Source organism: Jaculus jaculus, chromosome 10 (assembly GCF_020740685.1).
Source record: "Jaculus jaculus isolate mJacJac1 chromosome 10, mJacJac1.mat.Y.cur, whole genome shotgun sequence".
Classification (NCBI taxonomy): Eukaryota; Metazoa; Chordata; class Mammalia; order Rodentia; family Dipodidae; genus Jaculus; species Jaculus jaculus.
Window position 1 is genome coordinate 61,352,790 of NC_059111.1, and position 20,975 is coordinate 61,373,764.

The 20,975-nt window shown below is 38.9% G+C and overlaps 1 protein-coding gene and 1 pseudogene across 3 annotated transcripts in view; both read left to right on the forward strand.

Annotated features, from left to right (window-relative positions):
- Positions 1–20,975, forward strand: part of Ankib1 (ankyrin repeat and IBR domain containing 1) — a 190,980-nt gene that overhangs the window by 61,370 nt on the left and 108,635 nt on the right. For 2 of the 3 annotated variants that reach the window (XM_045160276.1, XM_045160278.1), the window contains exon 2: positions 2,458–2,719. In XM_045160276.1, the coding sequence (XP_045016211.1) occupies positions 2,532–2,719 (188 nt within the window). In that variant the 5' untranslated portion in view covers positions 2,458–2,531. The remainder of the gene's footprint in view (positions 1–2,457; positions 2,720–20,975) is intronic. The other variant, XM_045160277.1, reaches the window with a different exon arrangement.
- On the forward strand, positions 19,770–19,870 carry LOC123464197 (annotated as a pseudogene).

Here is a 20,975-nt window from a genome sequence, read left to right on the forward strand (position 1 = left end):
AAAAATAAGGGCTGGAGAGATGGCTAGGTGGCTAAGCACTTGCCTGTGAAGCATAGGGATCCCGGTTCGAGGCTCAGTTCCCCAGGACCCATGTTAGCCAGATACATAAGGGGGCGCACACATCTGGAGTTCGTTTGCAGTGGCTGGAGGCCCTGGCATGCAATTCTCTCTCTCTCTCTCTCTCTCTCTGTCTCTCTCTCTCTTTCTCTCAACATGTCTGTCACTCTCAAATAAATAAATAAAAATAAGCCAAAAAAATTTAAAAGAAAAAAAAAACATCAAATCTAGAATGGGTCTAAAGAAACCCTAGAAGGATCTGTAGTTTTAGTGATAAGTATAAAATGTGGCACAGACAGTAAAGGTATACTACTTGAGTTTTAGTAAATCTCTAAAAATCTAAGTTAAAAAAATTAAAAATATACAGTATGATTCAATTAGTGATTCTATATTTATAGTGTATATGCATACAAATAGATATGTACATACATAAAGTATGTATTCTAACAGTGGTTATGTCTGGATAAATTAACTAGGTGTTTGTTTTATTTATTGATTTGTTTGAAGCAGGGTCTTAAATCCCAGGCTAGGCTCCAATGCTAGATATTGAACCCTGGGCCTCACATGTATTAGATAAGCACTCTCACCAACTGAGATACATCCCTAGCCTCTAGATGTTTTGTCTTTTATTTTGTTTTGATTTTGGTTCTTTATTTATAATTTTAGTAGCACTTGCTATGAATATATTTATTTATACAGTTAAACCTTTTTAAAAAATCAGTAACAGAAATGCCATTAAAGACCCAGTTGAAGATTACCTGTGTAGGACTCTTCCTGTTTAGCAGGAGCTTTGCCTTCTTTCCTTCTCTTAAGCTGTGAATAAAGAACCAGTTGATGACTTTGTCCAGTATAGTTGTGAGCTAGAAAATGTACTGCCATAGTAAGTGTGTGCCATCTATCTCTGAAATAGATTTGCCAGATGTCCTACCCTGACACTTAGTTGGAAAGATCCAGGGGCTTTTTATTCAGTGTTGTCTGCCTGTCACCCAAAGAGCTTAGATGCCAGTAGCTGGGTTCCAGTGTCCTCTGCAGAATCATGCTTCCCAGTGATCTAACTTCTTCCTAGTTGGACTACTGACTGATGAGCAAGCTTTCACATGTGGGTCTTTGAGGGAGCATTGGAACCACTGCACCCATAGCTCAAAAATGGATTCAGAAAGGACACTTAGTGAAATAGAATACTGTTATGGAACTCTACAATTTGTTCTATGTACTTTACATACAGTTTCTCTTATAATCCATAGATTGTGTGTAAGTAGTAGTCATTTTCTGTACTGTACAGATGGGAATTTGGTATTTTTAGAAAGTGCATCATTTGATTATAATTATACCAAGTGTAAGCAAATACAAAATTTCAAGTTTCAAATTCCAGTATTTGTTTTTTGACCTCCCCTCCCACCTTGCATTGCTTCAGTAGTACATGCCCATATGTCTCCATTATGACTTCTTTCCAACTATAATGTGTGTATAAATACGTGATATTTTCAGCTTTATTTTGAATTCTTTATAGTAGAAGGAAATAAATTTGATAATTTTAAATGATAGGATAATTGCTGTGATTATCTGAGTCCTGTGTGTTTATCTACATATTATTTGTAGTCTTATCTATTTGTACTTTATAAGCTTTTCTCTAATGTCCTTATTAGTACTTAGAAGTTTCTCTTTTCCTTTAGAACTTAAAAAATATATATATTGTATTTATTTATTTATTTGAGAGAGAGAAAGGAAGAGAATGGGTGCACCATGGTCTCTAGCTACTGCAAATGAACTCCAGATTCATGCACCACCTTGTGCATCTGGCTTACATGGATCCTGGAGAATCAAACTGAGATCCTTTGGCTTTGCAGGCAAATGTCTTAACCGCGAAGCCGTCTCTCCAGCCCTCTCTTTTCCTTTATTGTAACTTAAAACCTGTAGTTCTTACTTGAGCAAATTTTTTTCCTTTTTTTTAAACTGTCACACAAATTGACTGAGTTAAGGTTTATATATAATTAACAGAATTTAAATATATTTAACTATAAAACTCAGTCAGGCTGAATCTGCTCATTTGAAGAGGAAAATCAAAAAGCTTACATATGTAGATCATTTTTATAGGGCAAAGTACAGCCTCTAAAATCTTAACAGTCAGTGTGGGGGAAAATGTTACAGTTTAACAAAAAGTTAATTTGGACAATGTTAAATATTTGAAATTTTTTAGCTTAGATAAATTTGGTAACACAGAATGTTGTTTATTCCCTTAGTATACTTCCTAGATTTTATTAGTGTTTCTAAGTGTCTCTTTAGGATAATGCTTTGTAATTATTTTACTTTGTAAATTACTTTGTAATAAATTACTGTAATTACTTTGTAATTGTTTTACAACCTAATTTGATTAACTTCTTCATTATTAATGTGAAACATGTTGTAGAAGCATTCAAGTGGCTGAAGGAAGAGAGAAGAAAGTACCACTGCCTACCAGAAAATAAAACAAAAACATGGGAAATACAACCACCAAATTCCGTAAAGCACTCATCAATGGTGATGAAAACCTGGCTTGCCAAATATATGAAAACAACCCTCAGCTGAAAGAATCCCTTGATCCAAATACTTCATATGGGGAGCCCTACCAGCACAACACTCCATTACACTATGCTGCTAGACATGGAATGAATAGAATATTAGGGTAAGTATTACTATACACCCATTAATAGCAGATTAGTAAAAGGGAAAACAGCTGTGATCTTGAAGGATGCAAATGTATGCACATGTCATATGAGACTGTAGTGAGTTAAAACTTCTAAAACTGAATGTACCTCTTACTTGATATGAGTATTAGGATTGAGTATGATTTTCTTCATTGTATCTAAATCAGACCAAAAGTTTTAACATTGATGGTGTTTTACATATTTTGTTGCCATAAATATATTTTTATCCTTGGTATATTTCATAATATTAATGAAATACAACATCTAACTTACTATGTATGGTTTTTTGTTTACATTTTAATTCTAAAAAAGTGTTTCCAGCCATCAAAAATTATAGGACATTGTGCCAAAGGCAATGTTCTAGGTTCTAACTTAATATTTTAAATGGAAAAACAAGAATGTTTTCCTTGTCTAGTCATTATCAAGTTTGAGATTCCTTGAATTACTTGAAAGGACTTTTTCTAGAGGCAAAAGATTTTCTTGAAACTGAACATACCTAGAAACCTTAAGACTATCTTTCCCTCAAGAAAGCATTACTGATAGGAAACATATGAAGATTCTTACCTAATTGCATATGATATTTACTAGATTATAAAATGAAGAGAACAAAAGATATAGTAGTGTTTCCAAAACAGCTTTAGCTTTCAGAAATAGATTATGGAAGGGACAGAAAAGTGCTTTTTGGTTTGTACAATGAGATATAATTAGTAACTTAATATTCAAAGTTGCTTAGAACTTGACAAAAGCCTTGTTTTCAACTTTTTAAATATTTCTTGTGTACACATTATTATTCAAATTAAACTGTTCTCTTTGATACCTCTGGAACATCTCTTATGTGTTTTGTTTGCCATGTCCATTCTGCTGTCTTTGTCAATTGCCCCCATCCCCACTATCATAACTTTCTCTTTGTTACCTAAATATTGCTCTCTTCAAAGTCATGTATATGCTACCTCTGTCCTCCTAGATTATCACAACCTATAATAACCTCTTTTTTTTTTTTTTTTACTTCTATGGCTTCCTTTTTTTAAAGAGTTTTTTTTTATTATTATTTTTTCATTTATTAGAGGGAGAATGGGCACGCCAGGGCTTCTAGCCACTGCAAACGAACTCCAGATGCATGTGCCACCATGTGCATCTGGCTTACATGGGACCTGGAGAATTGAACCTTGATCCTTAGGCTTCACAGGCAAACGCCTTAACCGCTAAGCCATCTTTCCAGCCACTATACGCTACCTTATTATGTTTTATAATTTTGTGTTTTCTCCCTGATTTGCCCATATTGTAGCTCTGTGACTTTTATTTTTGTTTGTTTGTTTTTGGTACCTTTTTTGTACTTTTAGTATCTAGCATGGTATCTTACTCAAAGTAAATAGAAATTTTGTAAAACTGTTACATAAACAAATGTTAAAAAATATTTTGAGAGAGCGAGAGAATGGGCACACCAGAACCTGCAGCTGCTGTAAACGAATTCCAGATGCATGCACCCCCCTTGGGCATCTGGCTTACATGGGTCCTGGGGAATCAAACCTGGTCCTTTGGCTTTGTAGACAAGAACCTTAACCTCTAAGCCATCTCCCCAGCCCACAAGAAAATATTTTTATGATCAGGATTTATGCATGTGAATAAAATTGGGTAAAAAATTTGTCATCCAAGCCCAGGACTTTATATCTTGACTTTTATAAGTATTATGGTTGTTACATTATTATTATTTTTTTAATTTCTGGGTTTTTTGAGGGAAGCCCAATGGACTGCTCCCTCCCTTTTTTTAATGTGAGAGAGAAAAGTGGTACACCAGAGCCTCCAGCAGTTGAACTCTAGATATGTGCACCCCGTTGTGCACATATGCAACCTTGCACTCTTACGTCACTGTGCAGCTGGCTTAGGTGGGATCTGGAGAGTCAAATGTGAGTCCTTAAGCTTCACAGGCAAGTGCCTTAACTGCTAAGTCATCTCTCCAGTCCTAGATTTTTTTTTTTTTAAATTTTTACTTATCCTAAAATACCTGAATAGAAGCTATCTCTGGGCCAGGGATGTAGCTTTTTCATAGAATGTTTGCCTAGCAGATGCACAACCCTTGATTGGCTCCCCAGAACTGCATAAACCAGGCATAGTGACAAATACCTGAATCCTAGCATTAGGATAGTAGAGACAGGAGGATCAGAGGTTCAGGGTCATTTTCAGCTACATAGAGAACTTGATACATGGGACACTGTCTTTAAACAAAAAGCTATACAACTTGTTTGAAATTTTGTATTTTTGTATCCCAAACTGTGGCTTTCCTATGAGTAAAGATGCCAGCATATTATGCTGATATACTTATTAATGGCAGATATTTGTTGATGGTGTACTATTTTCTAGGTTCTGTTAACAGGGTCCTATAGGTATTATCTCAATCCTCATTACAGTTTTATGAGGTCATTTATCATGTGCCTCACAAATGAGAAACCAGAAGTACAGGAAGGTTCAGCAAGTTGCCAGAGCCCTCATAGCTTGTAAATGGCAAAGCTAGTTGCCAAGGCAGATGACTTTAGGTTCTTAGCCACTGTTTACAGCCTCTCACCTCTCTACCTATTAGTGTATGTGTCAAGATGCCTCCAGTGCTTTATTAGCAGGTTAGTTAAATGTAACTTCAGCTTCCTTACCTGTAAAGCAGATGCTTCTGTTACTGTCTTGTGTCTGTTTCAGTTACTGTGCTGTGTCTATTTTGCTACTTATATACTTTTGTGGATTCCCTTCTCCCCATCTGTACATAACCTTCATCAAAATAATTCAAATAAGGCCTGGAGAGTTGGCTTAGCTATTAAGGTACTTGCCTGTGAAGCCTAAGGTCCCATATTAGACTCTCCAGGTCCCATGTAAGCCAGATGCACAAGGTGACGCAAGTGTGCAAGATTGCACATGTACACAAGGTAGCACATGTGTCTGAAGTTCTGTTACAATGGCTGGAGACCCTGGCTGACCAATTCTCTCCCTCTCCTACCCCCTCATAAAAAAAAAAAAAAAATAAGGCCAGTCTGTTGGGCTTTCCTTTAAAAAAAAAAAAAAAAGGCAGACAAGATGCACAGAGGGTAATGTAAGAAGATAGGAAGATTTTTATTACAGAATAAAGTGGAATACTCTCATGGGGTAGAAGGGGACAGTGGCCAAGGGACCATGATGTTTATTTCCATTTTAGACAAGATTTATATGATTTCTAAGTTTTTAGAACAGACAGCATTTCCAAAGGGGGTTTTTGCTGTCTAGGTAATTGAAAGACACATTTGGATACACTCAGGGGAAGAGACAATGGTGAGTCAATGTGGATTTTTTTTTTTTTTTTTTTTTTTTTTGGTTTTTCGAGGTAGGGTCTCACTCTAGCCCAGGCTGACCTGGAATTAACTATATAGTCTCAGGGTGGCCTCGAACTCACGGCGATCCTCCTACCTCTGCCTCCCGAGTGCTGGGATTAAAGGCGTGCGCCACCACGCCCGGCTGATTTTTTTTTTAATTAGAAAATCTCCAGCTAGACAGTAATCATAAAAGGTATTGGTCATGTCCAACCATGTGACATTGCAACACAAGTTTGTCATCTACAAGGTTCATCCTTGAGAAACTCCATACAAATTACAGGAGAAAAGCAATCCTCATAATATTTTAAGAAAGTTTATAGTTCTATGATTTTGGTTGGACTGTGATCATAAGTTATCCTGGGCTGTATGTGCTTTGTGAGCTTTAATTGGACATATCTGGCAGTTTCCTGTTGATGATCTTCCAGACAGGTTAGAATGTCATGTTTCTAGCCAAGGCTGGAGGTGTTACTCAGAGCCTATTCTCTGAATAAAAGTCATAGCCCTACAGTTACAGTTCTTGCTGAGTATGAAAGAGGTATGTATAGAATACCAATGTAAAACCTATTTAAATGTCATTGTTAGTAAGGTAATATGGTCATTTTGACAAAAGAAAATAAGTAGCAAAACATTTTTTGACCACATGTAGTATAACTTAAAAATGTAAGTAAGTTTTATCAAAAACCAATATATAAGAAAAATCTCTTAGTAGAGGGTGTGGTGGTGCATGTCTGTGGCCCCAGCAACTGAGGAGGCTAAGGAGAGGAGCTCCTTGAGCCCTTGTGTTCTAGCCCAGCCTGTGTAATACAGGGAGACCTGAGTTCAAACAAACAAGAAAGAACGAAAAGAAAGGAAAGGACAAATGCCATTCTTTGTTTCTTTTCTGAGGTAGGGTCTCATTGGAGCTCGGGCTGACCTGGAATTGACACTGTTTTCTCAGGGTGGCCTGAAACAGCGATCCTCCTACCTCTGCCTCCCAAGTGCTGGGATTAAAGGCGTGCACCACCATGCATGGCTGAAAAACGTCATTCTTAATTGTCACTTGTTCATATAAAAAGAAAGTTAGTATAGTGATTCTTAAAATGTTCTCGATACAAAGTCTCTTTCAAAGGGTATGAAATTAAAACTTTTTTATAATACTAAGTTGTGGTTTGTCTTTTTCACTGTTTGACATGTGTAGAAATGATGCCAAAAATGTTGTGTAAAACTGCTGGCATTTTTTATTTATTTTTTTGGTTTTTCGAGGTAGGGTCTCACTCTAGCTCAGGCCAACCTGGAATTCACTGTGTAGTCTCTCAGGATAGCCTCGAACTCATGGCGATCCTCCTACCTCTGCCTCCCAAGTGCTGAGATTGAAGACATGTACGCTCAGCTTTATATATGTTGTTTTGTGTTTTTTTTTTTTTTTGAGACAGACTTGCTATATATAGCCAAGGCTTTGGACTTTTTACCTTCTGAGTGCTAGCATTATAGTTGTACATCACCTGGATGTTAGTGCTTTTATATGGCTCAAAGCAATGGTGCCAGGCTTTTCTAGTGGTCATTGTTAGGTATTTGCACTTAAAATAATAATAATAATAATGAGCTGGGTGTGGTGGCGCATGCCTTTACTCAGGAGGCAGAGGTAGGAGGATCGCCGTGAGTTCGAGGCCACCCTGAGACTCCATAGTGAATTCCAGGTCAGCCTGGGCTACAGTGAGACCCTACTTCAAAAAGCCAAAAAATAAAAAGGTAATAATAATAATAATGAGGGCTGGAGTGATGGCTTAGTGGTTGAGGCACTTGCTTGCAGTCCTGATGGCCCAGGTTCAAATGCCCAGTACTTGAATAAAACCAGATCCACAAAGTGGTGTGTGCATCTGGAGTTCATTTGAAGGAGGCCTTGGCAATCCCATATTCAATTTTAATCAATCTCCATTTTTTTTTTTGTTGTTGTTGTTGAGACAAGGTCTCACTCTGTAGTTTAGGACATCCTTAACTCACTGTGTAGACCATACTGACCTTGAACTCACTGGCTTTGATCTACCTGCTTCAGCCTTCCAAGTCCTATAAGATTCTGGGCATGAGCCACATGCATGGCTGCACCCAGCACTTTTACATGGACTCTAGGGTTTTGAACTCGGGCCCCATGCTTACATGTCAAGCACTTTACCCACTGAGCCATTGCCCCAGTCCCTCCATTCTTTTTTTTTGAGGTAAAGTCTCACTCTAGCCTAGGTTGACCTGGAATTCACTATGTAGTCTCAGGGTGACCTTGAACTCAGGGCTATCCTCCTACCTCTGCCTCTTGAGTGCTGGGGTTAAAGGTATATGCCACCATACCTGGCTTCTTTTTTAACATTCTTTGTAACACCTGACATCACCTCTGCTGTGTATGAAAGTATGATGACAGTTTTCAGAAACTGTGCATATGTTACTTGAGTTGTGAGTAGGAGCACTTACTTATTTATTTGTTTATTTATTTATTGGAGTACCACTTTACAGTTAACAACAAAAGAGTGGTTTGTGGACTTGGATACTAGGCTGATATTTTCTTGAAAAGGAATTGGTCTTTCAAGCAAAACTACTGTTAGGCTTTGTTGCTAATGATAAAATTTGAGCTTTCAAGAAAATATTAAAAATCTTAAAAATTGTATTCACTTCCTACAGCTAGAAAACTTCCCACTTCTTACCTTTGTGATAAGATAATGATAAACACTAATGTAACTTTATTATATAGTAAAAGGTGACAACATCTAGAAGATCTTAATAACACAGTGAATCAGACTGGTATGTAACTTTTATTACTATTATTAGTTATTTATTTTTAATTTTTTGTTATTTTTTGTTTATTTATTTGAGAGAGACAGGGACAGAAAGAGGCAGATAGGGAGAGGAAGATAGAATGGGCGCACCAGGGCCTCCAGCCACTGCAAACGAACTCCAGACACGTGTGCCCCCTTGTGCATCTGGCTAACGTGGGTCCTGGGGAGTCGAGCCTCGAACCGGGGTCCTTAGGCTTCACAGGCAAGCACTTAACTGCTAAGCCATCTCTCCAGCCATATTTATTTATTTTTGTGGTAGGGTCTCATTCTAGCTCAGGCTGACCTGGAATTCACTATTTAGTCTTAGGGTGGCCTTGAACTCATAGCAATCCTCCTACCTCTTCTTCCTGAGTGCTGGGATTAAAGGCATGTGCCACTACGCCTGGCATGCTTAATTGTTTTTACTTCAGGCTCCAGCCCACAGATGTTTTATTTTTTTCCCTTAATTATATGAAGAGTACTGGTTCATAATTTCTTTATTAAGGCATTTAGCATGCCATATTAGAATTGGAAATTACCTTTTAGCTCCCATTTCCTAAATATGAACAACCCTAATTTCTTTAATTTGTGTCTTATTTTGGCAAATTTATTTAGACAGTACAGAGAGAGTCACAAATGAAATTTTTGTTTTCAATTTTACCAAGGTATAATTGACATTTAAAAAGTGTATATATGTATTTGAGGTGTATAATGTGATGCTTTGTTACAGGAATAATTGATGATTACAGTCAGGTTAATTCACATAGCCATTACTTCACATTGTACCTTGGGTGTTTATGTGGTGGGAACAGCCAAGATCTATTCTTGAAACAAATTTCAAGTATACAGTATATAATTATTAACTGTGGTCACCAGAAATTAATTCATTTTATAACCAAAATTAGTATACTTTTGACAAACAACATCTCATTTCCTCTACCAGCTGACCTGTGGCAAATACCATTCTCTTCTTTATTTCGCTTTTTGAGGTTCTAGGTAGAAGTGGAATCTCATAGTATTTGTTTTTCTGTTTGTCTAATTCGTTTTACTTAAAATAGGTTCATCTGTATTGTCACAAATGACTATTTCACAATGGATTATTTTTTACTTGTTAGCATTTTCAAGGTAGGGTCTTACTCTATCCTGGCTGACCTGGCACTCTATAGTCCTAGGGACTGGCCTCAAACTCACTGCTATCCTCCTACACCTGCTTCTTGAGTGCTGGGATTAAAAGCATGTGCCACCACACTTGGTTTATTTTTAAAATTTTTTAATGAATTTTTGTGTATGTATGTGTGTGTTTTATTTATGCACAGATTGTTTGCATATGGGCACATATGTATATGCATGAGGATTACTTTCTTCTTTGTTTACTCATTCAGGTGCTCTCATTTGAGCCCAGAGCACACAGATTCAGCTAGCCTATCAACCCAACTTGCTTATCTGCTCTGATTGGATCTGAGTCCTGCTCCACAGGAGGAAATTTATACCAGATAATGAAAACTAGTCAAAAGCTTATAGCTAGGAAGGCCGTAAGTCCAGGGGAGATGCTGCTACTGTTGTTTGAGTAAATGGATATAGTATGCCCACCAAATTTGCATTCTAAATGTTTGTGTTTATTATTTATTTATTTAGAGAAAGAGAGAGAGAGAAAATGGCCACACCAGGCCTCTAGCCACTGCAGACGAACTCCAGATACACCACCTTGTGCAGCTGGCTTATGTGGGTCCTGAGGAATTGAACCTGGGTCCTTTGGCTTTGCTGGCAAGCACCTTAACTGCTAACCATCTCTCCAGCCCAATATTTATGTTTATGCACATATGTATTATTGCTGCTCTCACTTTTGGTTAGAGAAGCTTCTCTTTTCAAATGGTGGTGATTACTGGAGAGACTCAAAACTCATTGAGGTGCTGCAAAGTAGCAGTTGCGTATTCAGCACTAAGTGAGACATCTCTATCACACCCTTCAAGGCTAACTCCCCCGCATAACAGAGATGCCATTATTACACTAGTGGCCACATGTTGCCTGACTAGCCAGTTGTGTAGCTTGTAGAATCCACTCCTGGTTAAGACTGTTGATGACTTTTCTCCCTCAGCAGTCTATATGGCACCATGCACCATGGAGGAGGCTTCCAGCTTAATATTTCAGTGTCCTACAACTGAAGCATGTTGTGCCTTTGCAGTAGGGTCTTAACCATCTATTTCTAGTGGGCAGTCAAAAGATTTAGCAATAGCCTATATTATGTGGGGGGGGGGGCTCAGGGGTCACACTGAATAACACATTATGGATAGATGTCCCACCCCTGGCACTGGGATTATCCTGTAACAATTTACAGCTTTGGGCACAGCATTATTCACCCTACCAGGTACTTCTACCCAAACCCTCTTATCTATCTATCTATCTATCTATCTATCTATCTATCTATCTATCTATCTATCTATCTTTGAGGCAAGCCCAACAGATTTGTGCCAGGTCCTCCAGCCACTGCAAATGAACTCCAGATGTGTGTGCCTCCTTGTGCGCATGTGTGCTATTGCACGCTTGTGTCACTGTACATCTGGCTTATGTGGGACCTGGAGAGTTGAACATGAGTTCTTAGGCTTCACAGGCAAGCATCTTAACTGCTAAGCCATCTCTCCAGCCCTATCTATTTATTTTTAATTAGCTAACAACTGTGTGTTTCATTTTGGCTTATCATTAATTTTTTAACTCTCCTTCTATTCTCTCCTCTACTCCATTCCCCCTGGCTCCACTTAGACCTTTTACCCTAGTGTTCTATTCCTCTACTTACATACATGTCTACTATCCTCTCCTCTTAAGCCTTCCCCTGTCCTCCCTGATACTAGTTTTGTGTGTTTCTTCTTTTAAGACAGGGATTCATTCTGTAACCCAGGCAGGCCTAGAAACTACATAGCCTAGGCTGGCTTTGAACTCAAGGCAATTCTCCTGTCTCAGCCTTTCAAGTGCTAAGATTACAGATGTGAGCCACTGATGCAAGATTTTGTAGTTCAGGAGGGTCCCCCACATTTATGAACCTCAATTTTGGGCCCTGTTTTTAACAAAGAATTGATAAAAACTGACTCAAGGATAAATTGTGAACTTTAAAAAATATTTATTTAGTTTGAGAGAAAGAGGCAGAGAGAAAGAGAGAGAGAATGAGAATGGGTGTGCCAGGTGCCAGGGCCTTTAGCCACTGCAAATGAACTTTAGATACATGCACCACCTTGTGCATCTGGCTTACATGGGTACTGGGGAATCAAACCTTGGTCTTTAGGCTTTGCAGGCAAGTGCCTTAACTACTAAGCCATCTCTCCACCTCAAATTATGAATTATTAAATTGATTTAGAGAGAAATCACAAATTGTGGGGTTTATTTGAGGGAAATTGAGATGTAGGAATAAAGCTAGAACAAAACACTTGTGGAAAACACAGCATAGTTTGTGAGATTCATTTAAGAGAAATTGAGGTTTTTAGGGAAAGACTGGAGTGGAACAATAAGCACATGGAAGATAGAACCTAGGAACTTGTGTAGGGAGATTTAGAAGGAACACACATAGCATCTGCCTTGAATTTCCACATGGAAGAAAGTTAAGAGGGCAAATGGTGGTGGCTTAAGGAAGAATATAGCAAATGGAAAATACCAAAGCAGAAACCAAGAAATTTAGATGAGAAATAAGTAATATCCGAAGTTTAGAGAAATTACACTGGTAACAGGCCCAGCATTAGAGAAAGCACTCACCTGGTAGATTTAGAGTGTAAGGGAAATGTGTACATGGATTCAGAGACATTTAATTAAAGTGAGAAGTTACCCCAATGTATAAATCACATGCAAGTAGAAAAACTCAGACTAAGAAACAATAATTTGTTCTAACAGGATGGTGTCTGTTACTGCCTCATGCTTCCTCATGTGATCCTCATGCATACTAGCTTCTTCAGGGTAGATTCTGGCTCAGTCAGGTTGACTAGGTTCCTAAGCCTTGACAGATAATGCAAATAATAAAGATAACCTAGCCAAGGACCTTTTACCTATAAAGTTCTAATTTGGAGTAAATCTTTGATTTTAGTCTCATTTTTAGAATTTTTTTTGTTTTGTTTTTTGTTTTTCAACATAGAGTCTCACTCTAGTCCAGGTTACTATGTAGTCTCAGGGTGGCCTTGTACTCATAGTGATCCTCCTACCTTTACCTCTCAAGGGCTGAGATTAAAGGCATGTGCTACCACACCTGGCTAATTTTTAGATTTTTCAATTAATTTATTTATTAGAGAGAGAGATACATTGAGAATGGGCACACCAGGACCTCTAGCTGCTGCAAACAATCTCCAGATCCATATTGTACTGTGTGCAACTGGCTTACATGGGTCCTGCGGAATCAAACCTGGGTCCTTTAGCTTTCCAGGCAAGGGCCTTAACCATTAAGCTACCCTTCCAGCACTCCTATTTTTAGTTTTATGGTAACTGCAATAGCATACATTATTTTCCTTTCCCAAGGCAGAATTATATGATAAAGAGAGCTGGCAGTTCAGCAGCTAGTTTGCATCTATTTCCCAAGTGCTGAGAGTTTACATTGCATTATTATACCACAGTTCTTCTTTTATGGGAAACTAAATTCATACTCACAGAGACTGTATGATATAGCAAAAAGGCCATGGACTTTGGAGCTGTTGTGTTACAATCTGGATATATAATTTCATGAGTTGTATTTTCTACAGAGTTGCTTCTTTGGAAATACCAGAAGTCTTACTATCTTTGAGTATACATAGAATATAAAAATCTTTGTTAAAGATTACCTTTAATAAGTATTTGTTAATATTGAGGTATATAGCTTTGAGGATTCGTTGAAATAAAATTTCCACTTACTGTTTTTGTTATTTTAGTGGGAAAGGTTTGGCTAGGCAAGGACTGTACCACTGAGCTGGTAATCTAATTCAGTTTTCCTGCCTCAGCTTCCTCATTTCTGGGTGCAGGCATGTATCACAATGTGAGAGAGAGAGAAAGGAAGAGGCTGAGAGAAAGACATTGGATGCACCAGGGCCTCTAGCCACTGCAAATGGACTCCAGATACATGCACTCCCTTATACATCTGGCTTATGTGGGTCCTGGGGAATCGAACCAGAGTCCTTAGGCTTTACAGGCAGACACCTTAACCGCTAAGTCATTTCCTCAGCCCTATCTTTTTTTTTTTCTTCAAATTTTTATTTGGTTTTTCAAGGTAGGGTCTTACTCTGGTCCAGGCTGACCTGGAATTAACTCTGTAGTCTCAGGGTGGCCTTGAACTCACGGTGATCCTCCTACCTCTGCCTCCCGAGTGCTGGGATTAAAGGCGTACACCACCTTGCCTGACTTTTTTCAAATTTTTATTAACTTCCGTGATTATAAACAATATCCCATAATAATACCCTCCCTCCCCACACTTTCCCATTTGAAACCACATTCTCTATCAAATATCCCCTCCCCATCTCAATCAGTCTCTTTTATTTTGATGTCACGATCTTTTCCTCCTATTATGATGGTCTTGTGTAGGTAGTGTCAGGCACTGAGAGGTCATGGATATCCAGGCCATTTTGTGTCTGGGGAGAACGCATTGTAAGGAGTCCTACCCTTCCTTTGGCTCTTCCATTCTTTCTGCCACCTCTTCTGCATTAGACTCTAAGCCTTGGAAGGTGTAATAGAGATATTACAGTACTGAGCACTCCAGTCACTTCTTTTCTAGCACCATGATGCCTTCTGAGTTATCTTAAGGTCACTGCCATATGAAAAGAGAAGATTCTCTACCAAAAATGAGAGTAGCATTAATATAAGGGTATGAACATGAAGAGAAGTGCTTATTGGCCAGTTTGATAAGCATAGTATATATATTTATCCAGACAGCAGCAGACATTACACCCCTAGGGCTCATGACTACCCTCCCGTTTTTTTGTTTGTCTGTTTGTTTGTTTGTTTGTTTTGACTACCCCTGTTTTAAGTTTTCAGTACAGTGGTGTATTCCCTCCCATGCAGCTGGCTTCCAATCCAATTAGAGGGAACTTGGTTTCCACCATGACAGACATGCCACTATTGCACCTGTTGGCTCATTTGGCCTGGCTGGTCAAATATAAGGCTTGCAGTGTCTACTGTTGAGTACCTTCACTGGTGATTTCTGTCTCTCCCATTGAACTGCATACAAAGTGGCTTCTTCCAGCTTTCTGTCAGCTGGTCTACATGGAAGAGGTTATCAGCTCAGTTCCAGCAGGATTTCTCAGTGGCCTTGCAGCCCAAGTATGTGGAGTCTTCAGCAGTAGGGTCTTACCATCTATATTCCTGGTGGGAAACCAAGGGCTTTGGCAATGATCTATAATGTTTGGGGGGCATCAGGGACCTCCCTGGCCAACAACTCACTGGAAGGTATCCCATCCCTGGCCCTGAAATATTTTTAGCAACAATCTATGGTTCCTGAGTGTTCCATTGTCCAAAAAAAGTAGGATTCCATATGATTTATTTATATCCTCTTAGATTTTGATTTGTCCTCCCTCCACCTCTCCTTTACTCAATCTCTTCCCCAGACCTCACTTGGGGCCTTTTCACCCCCATTAATCTATTCTTCTATTTACATATATACAATACCATCCTAGTAAATACTCCCCTCCCTTCCTTTTTCTTCCCTTTATATTTCTTTTCTAGCTTACTGGCCTTTGCTACTGAGTTTTTTTCCTACTCACACAAAAGTCCAATCATCTGTAGCCAGTATCCACATATGAGAGAGAACATGTGACACTTGGCTTTCTGGGCCTGGGTTACCTCACTTAGTATAATCCTTTCCAGATCCATCCATTTTCCTGAAAATTTCATAACTTCATTTTTCTTTACCGCTGAGTAGAACTCCATTGTATAAATATGCCCTATCTTCATTAACCACTCATCAGTTGAGGGACATCTAAGCTGGTTCCATTTCCTAGCTATTGTGAATTGAGTGGCAATAAACATGATTGAGCAAGTACCTCTGAGGTAATGAGATGAGTCCTTTGGATATATGCCTACGAGTGCTATAGCTGGGTCATTTGGTAGATCTATTTTTAGCTGTCTTAGGAACCTCTACACTGATTTCCACAATGGCTGGATCAGATTGCCTTCCCACCAACAGTGTAGAAGTATCCCTCTTTTTCCACATCCTCGCCAGTATTTATGGTCATTTGTTTTCATGATGGTAGCCATTCTGACAGGAGTGAGATGGAATCTCAATGTAGTTTTAATCTGCATTTCCCTGAGGACTAGGGATGTAAAACATTTTTTTAGATGCTTATATGCCATCCATATTTCTTCTTATGAGAACTCTCTATTTATTTAGTTTCATAGCCCATTTTTAATTGGCTTGTTTGATCTCTTATTATTTAATTTTTTGAGTTCTTTGTATATCCTAGATATTAATCCTCTATCAGATGTATAGCTGGCAAAGATTTTTTCCCATTCTGTACGTTGCCTCTTTGCTTTATTCACAGTGTCCTTTGCCGTACAAAGTCTTTGTAATTTGATGAGGTCCCAGTGCTTAATCTGTGGTTTTATTGCCTGAGCAATTCAGAAAGTCTTTGCCAAGACAAGTATGTTGAAGGGTTTCCCCTACTTGTTTCTCTAGTAGGTTCAGAGTTTCAGGTCTGATGTTAAGGTCTTTAATCCATTTGGACTTAATTCTAGTACATGGAGAGAGGGAAGAATCTATTTTCATCCTTCTACAGATACATATCCAGTTTTCCCAGCAATATTTGCTGAAGAGGCTGTCTTTCCACCAATGGGCATTTTTATCAAATATCAGGTGGCTATAGCTAGCTACCCAGACATACATCTGGGTCCTCTATTCTGTTCCATTGATCTACATGTTTGCTTTTGTGCCAGTACCATGCTATTTGTGTTACTATGGCTCTGTAGTATAGGTTAAAATCAGGTATTGTCATACTACCAGGCTTATTTTTGTTGCTCAGTATTGTTTTAGATATTCGAGGCTTTTTTGTGATTCCAAATGAATTTTTGTATTGTTTTTTCTATTTCTGTGAAGAATGCCATTGTAATTTTGATGGGGATTGCATTAAATGTGTAGATTGTTTTTGGTAACCTAACTTATTTTTAAATGAATTGAATTGCAGACATCTTTTCCAGTCCTATTTTCTGGCATGCAAACTTATTAGGGCAAGAACTTACTCTGTTTTCTGCACAATGTGCTAAAGTTGTAGAATAATATCTGGCAAGTAATGAATGTTCTGTCAATATGTATTTGCACCAAAGGGTAGATTTAAAAGGATCAAAAAGTGTAAGTGGGCTGTAGACACAGCTTAGTAGTTAAGCGCTTGCTTGTGAAATCTAAGGACTCCATTTGAGGCTAGATTCCCCAGGACCCACATAAGCCAGATGTACAAGGGGGTGCATGCACCTGCAGTTCATTTACAGTAGCTGGAGCCCTGGATTCCCATCCTCTCTCTCTCTCTCTCTCTCTCTCTCTCTCTCTCTGTCTGTCTCTTTCTCTGTCTCTCTCTCTCTGCCTCTTTCTCGCTCACTCAAGTAAATAAATTAATTATTTTTAAAAAGTAAGTATATGCTACTGACTGAGAAAATAGGATTATTACAAGAAATTGAGGCTCTAGAGGAGAGGAGTAATTATGGAGGAAGTTCAGTTGAGTATGAGAAGACAACAAAATATTTAAGAGAAAAAGCCAATAAGAAGTTAAAATATATTTGGAGATTTAGCTCATTTACTTATCATGCATAAGGCCCCATGTTCAATTCTCCAGCACCACAAAAAAAAGTAAATAAGAATAATAACTTAAGCCAGGTATGTTAGTGCACACTTTTAATCCCATCTTCCCTCAGGAGGCAGAGGTAGGAGGATTTCTGGGAATTCAAGACCAGCCTGGAATAATAGAATGAGTTCCAGGTCAGCCTGGGCTAATATGAGACTCTACGTTGAAAAAACATATAGTAATAACTATTATTCATAATAAGGTTATTAATAAAAATTAATTGTTACTACCAAAAGTTAAAATCTGGTTTTCAAGTCAGATGAGGGGCTGGGGAAATGAGTCAGCCAGTAAGAGCACTTAGTCACTTAAGCATGAGGGCCTGAGACCACATGAGTTCTATTCTGTAGTATTCACATTTTAAAAACCTAGGCATGGTCCCATGTCAATACAAGTCAAGTAAATACAAGGATAAGCAACAGAAAAGGACACTGAAGTTCTCTGGCATACGCATGTAAGACACACACATCCTCATACATTTGCATACACCACACAGATATACATGCACATGCAAAAAGAAAATACAAAGATCAGATTAAAACTCATTCAGGGTGATAGAGAAGTGGGCTGGAGAGATGGCTCAATAGTTAAGTGTGCTTCCAGTGCAAGCATGTGGCCCTGTGGGGTCCTTGAGGTCGGAGTTTGGATCTCCAGAACTGGCATAAACAGCTGGGCATGGTCGCAAGCACCTGTAACCTTGGTCCTGCAGGGAAGCAAAGACTTGGGAGTTGAAATTGGCAAGTTCTGGGATCTCTAAGATACTCTGGCTCAAACAAAAACTGGCAGAGGAGTGGTGTAGCAGGACACCACCCATTCTGTTCTATCACTGTGATTTCATAGATGCTGCAAGGGCTCATACATGTGCATATACCACATACACTTCACACACACAGGTGAAAAGATATAAAAGAATTACTAAAAAAAAAGAAAAAAATGAACATTTTCACAAACCCATTGAACAATAAATGGCTTTGAGAGTGGGTCTACTTTCTTGTTTTGTTTATTTATTTATTTAGAGTGTTTTTTTAATGTGTTGTATGTGTGTTTTATGTGCGTGTATGTGCCCTTGCTATGCTCTATGTCCTAAGGGAAACAGGTATCTCCCTTCATTGCTTATCTACCCATTCTTACTTGAGCCAGAGTGTCTTATTCAGGCAGAAGTTTGCTGGGTTTTGTTTGTTTTTGTGATCCATCTCTGCTCATCACAGGATTGGGGTTACAGACATTTTGGTCAAGTCCACCTGTTTCTGTGGGTCCTAGGAATCAAATTTGAGCAATCTTTCATCATCCTCAGGGCCTCATGCTTGCACAGGAGGTACTCTTAACCTCAGAGCCATCTCTATGAATGTATAAAGAAAGGAAATGCAATCAAAACTGGAAATTTGCTTCCAGTAAGGTATGCTGTTTTGTTTTGTTATAACCTATTGTGGTGAAAAAAATTGTTAGTTTAAAAGTGTATAGTTGTGGAAATCAATAGAAAGGTCTAAATAGAAAAGACAATTTTAGGTTTAAAACAAAAATTGACAATGATGAAGAATTTAGCTCTTTTTTTAAGTTGCTCTTCATAAATTTCCAGATACATATGTTTTTTTATTTGAGAGAGAGAGAAGCAGGGAAGAAGGGAGAGAATGGGAGTGTCAAGGCCTCCAACCACTGCAAATAAACTTCAGACACATGTACCACCTTGTGCATCTGGCTTATATAGGTTCTGGGGGATTGAACCTGGCTGGTCCTTTGGCTAGCAGAAATCACCTGACCAAAAGCAGCTTGTGAGGAAAAAAGGGTTTATTTTGGCTTACAGACTCAAGGGGGAGCTCCACAATGGCAGGGGGAAATGATGGCATGAGCAGAGGGTGGACATCACCCTCTCACCAACATCAGGTGGACAACAGCAACAGGAGAGTGTGCCAAACACTGGCAAGGGGATACTGGCTCTAATACCCATAAGCCTGCCCCCAACAACACACTCCCTCCAGAAGCCATTAATTCCCAATCTCCATCATCTGGGAACGTCTTAAGTTTATGGGAGGCACCCAAATTAAACCACCACATGCCTTAACCAGTAAGCCATCCTACCAGCCCCGCATAAGTTTTAAAAATATTTATTTTCAATCTCTATGTATATCCAAAATAAGAATTTAGCTCTTAAATTCGTAATGAATGCTCTCTTTGGCAGCACATATACTAAAAATTGGAACAATATAGAGAAGATTAGCATGGTCCCTGCACAAGGATGATATGCAAAAGTGTTCCATATTTTTTGTTAATAAGAGGGAGGTCTCACAAAGTAGAGGGAAACGATGAGATGAAAGTGGAGTTAGAGAAAATACTACACTTCTAACTTTAAATAAGGAGGGTCGTGAAGAATGCATCTTTAGAAGTTAAAGAAAAGCAAAGAAAAAGGTATTCTCTGCCTCAGGCCCCCTGGGAGAAAAGAGGTCCTCTAGGGACTTTGTCTTTCACCCTGTGGCACTGACATTACTTCAAGGTTGTGGGTACACACAGACTTGCATCTATGATGAGGACATTGACACCCTCAGCAGAAGGTGTGTCTACTTCATAGATGAAGCACAGTGACAGAGTTTTAAGGGCCTCAAGAAGGAGAGACTAAGGACAGTTAGTTCTGAGGGCCAGGTCTCTCTTAGGTTCTGTGCTTTCTACTTGAGTCTTGTATCCACTTTTAAACATTGTGTTAAAATATGCATAAAGTGGGCTGGAGAGATGGCTTAGCAGTTAAGGCCTTTTTTTCTGCAAATCCAAAAGACCCAGATTCAATTCCCCAAGACCCACATAAGCTAGATGCACAAGGTGGTGGGTGGTGCATTCATCTAGAGTTTGTTTACAGCACTGAAGGCTCTTGCACATTGTCTCCAACCCCCCCTTTCTCTCTTTTACTCTTTATTTTTAATGTTTTTGTTTATTTTTATTTATTTGATAGTGACAGAGAGAGAAAGAGGCAGATAGGGAGAGAAGAGAGAGAATGGGCGTGCCAGGGCCTCCAGCCACTGCAAACGAACTCCAGACACGTGCGCCCCCTTGTGCATCTGGCTAACGTGGGACCTGGGGAACCGAGCCTCGAACCAGGGTCCTTAGGCTTCACAGGCAAGCACTTAACCGCTAAGCTATCTCTCCAGCCCATCTCTCTTTTACTCTTTCACCTCTCAAATAAATAAAATAAAATAGTTTTTTTTTAAAAAAAAAAAGAACCTGAGGGCTGGAGAGATGGCTTAGCAGTTAAGCATTTGCCTGTGAAGCCTAAGGACCCTGGTTCGAGGCTCGGTTCCCCAGGTCCCACGTTAGCCAGATGCACAAGGGGGCGCATGCGTCTGGAGTTCGTTTGCAGTGGCTGGAGGCCCTGGCACGCCC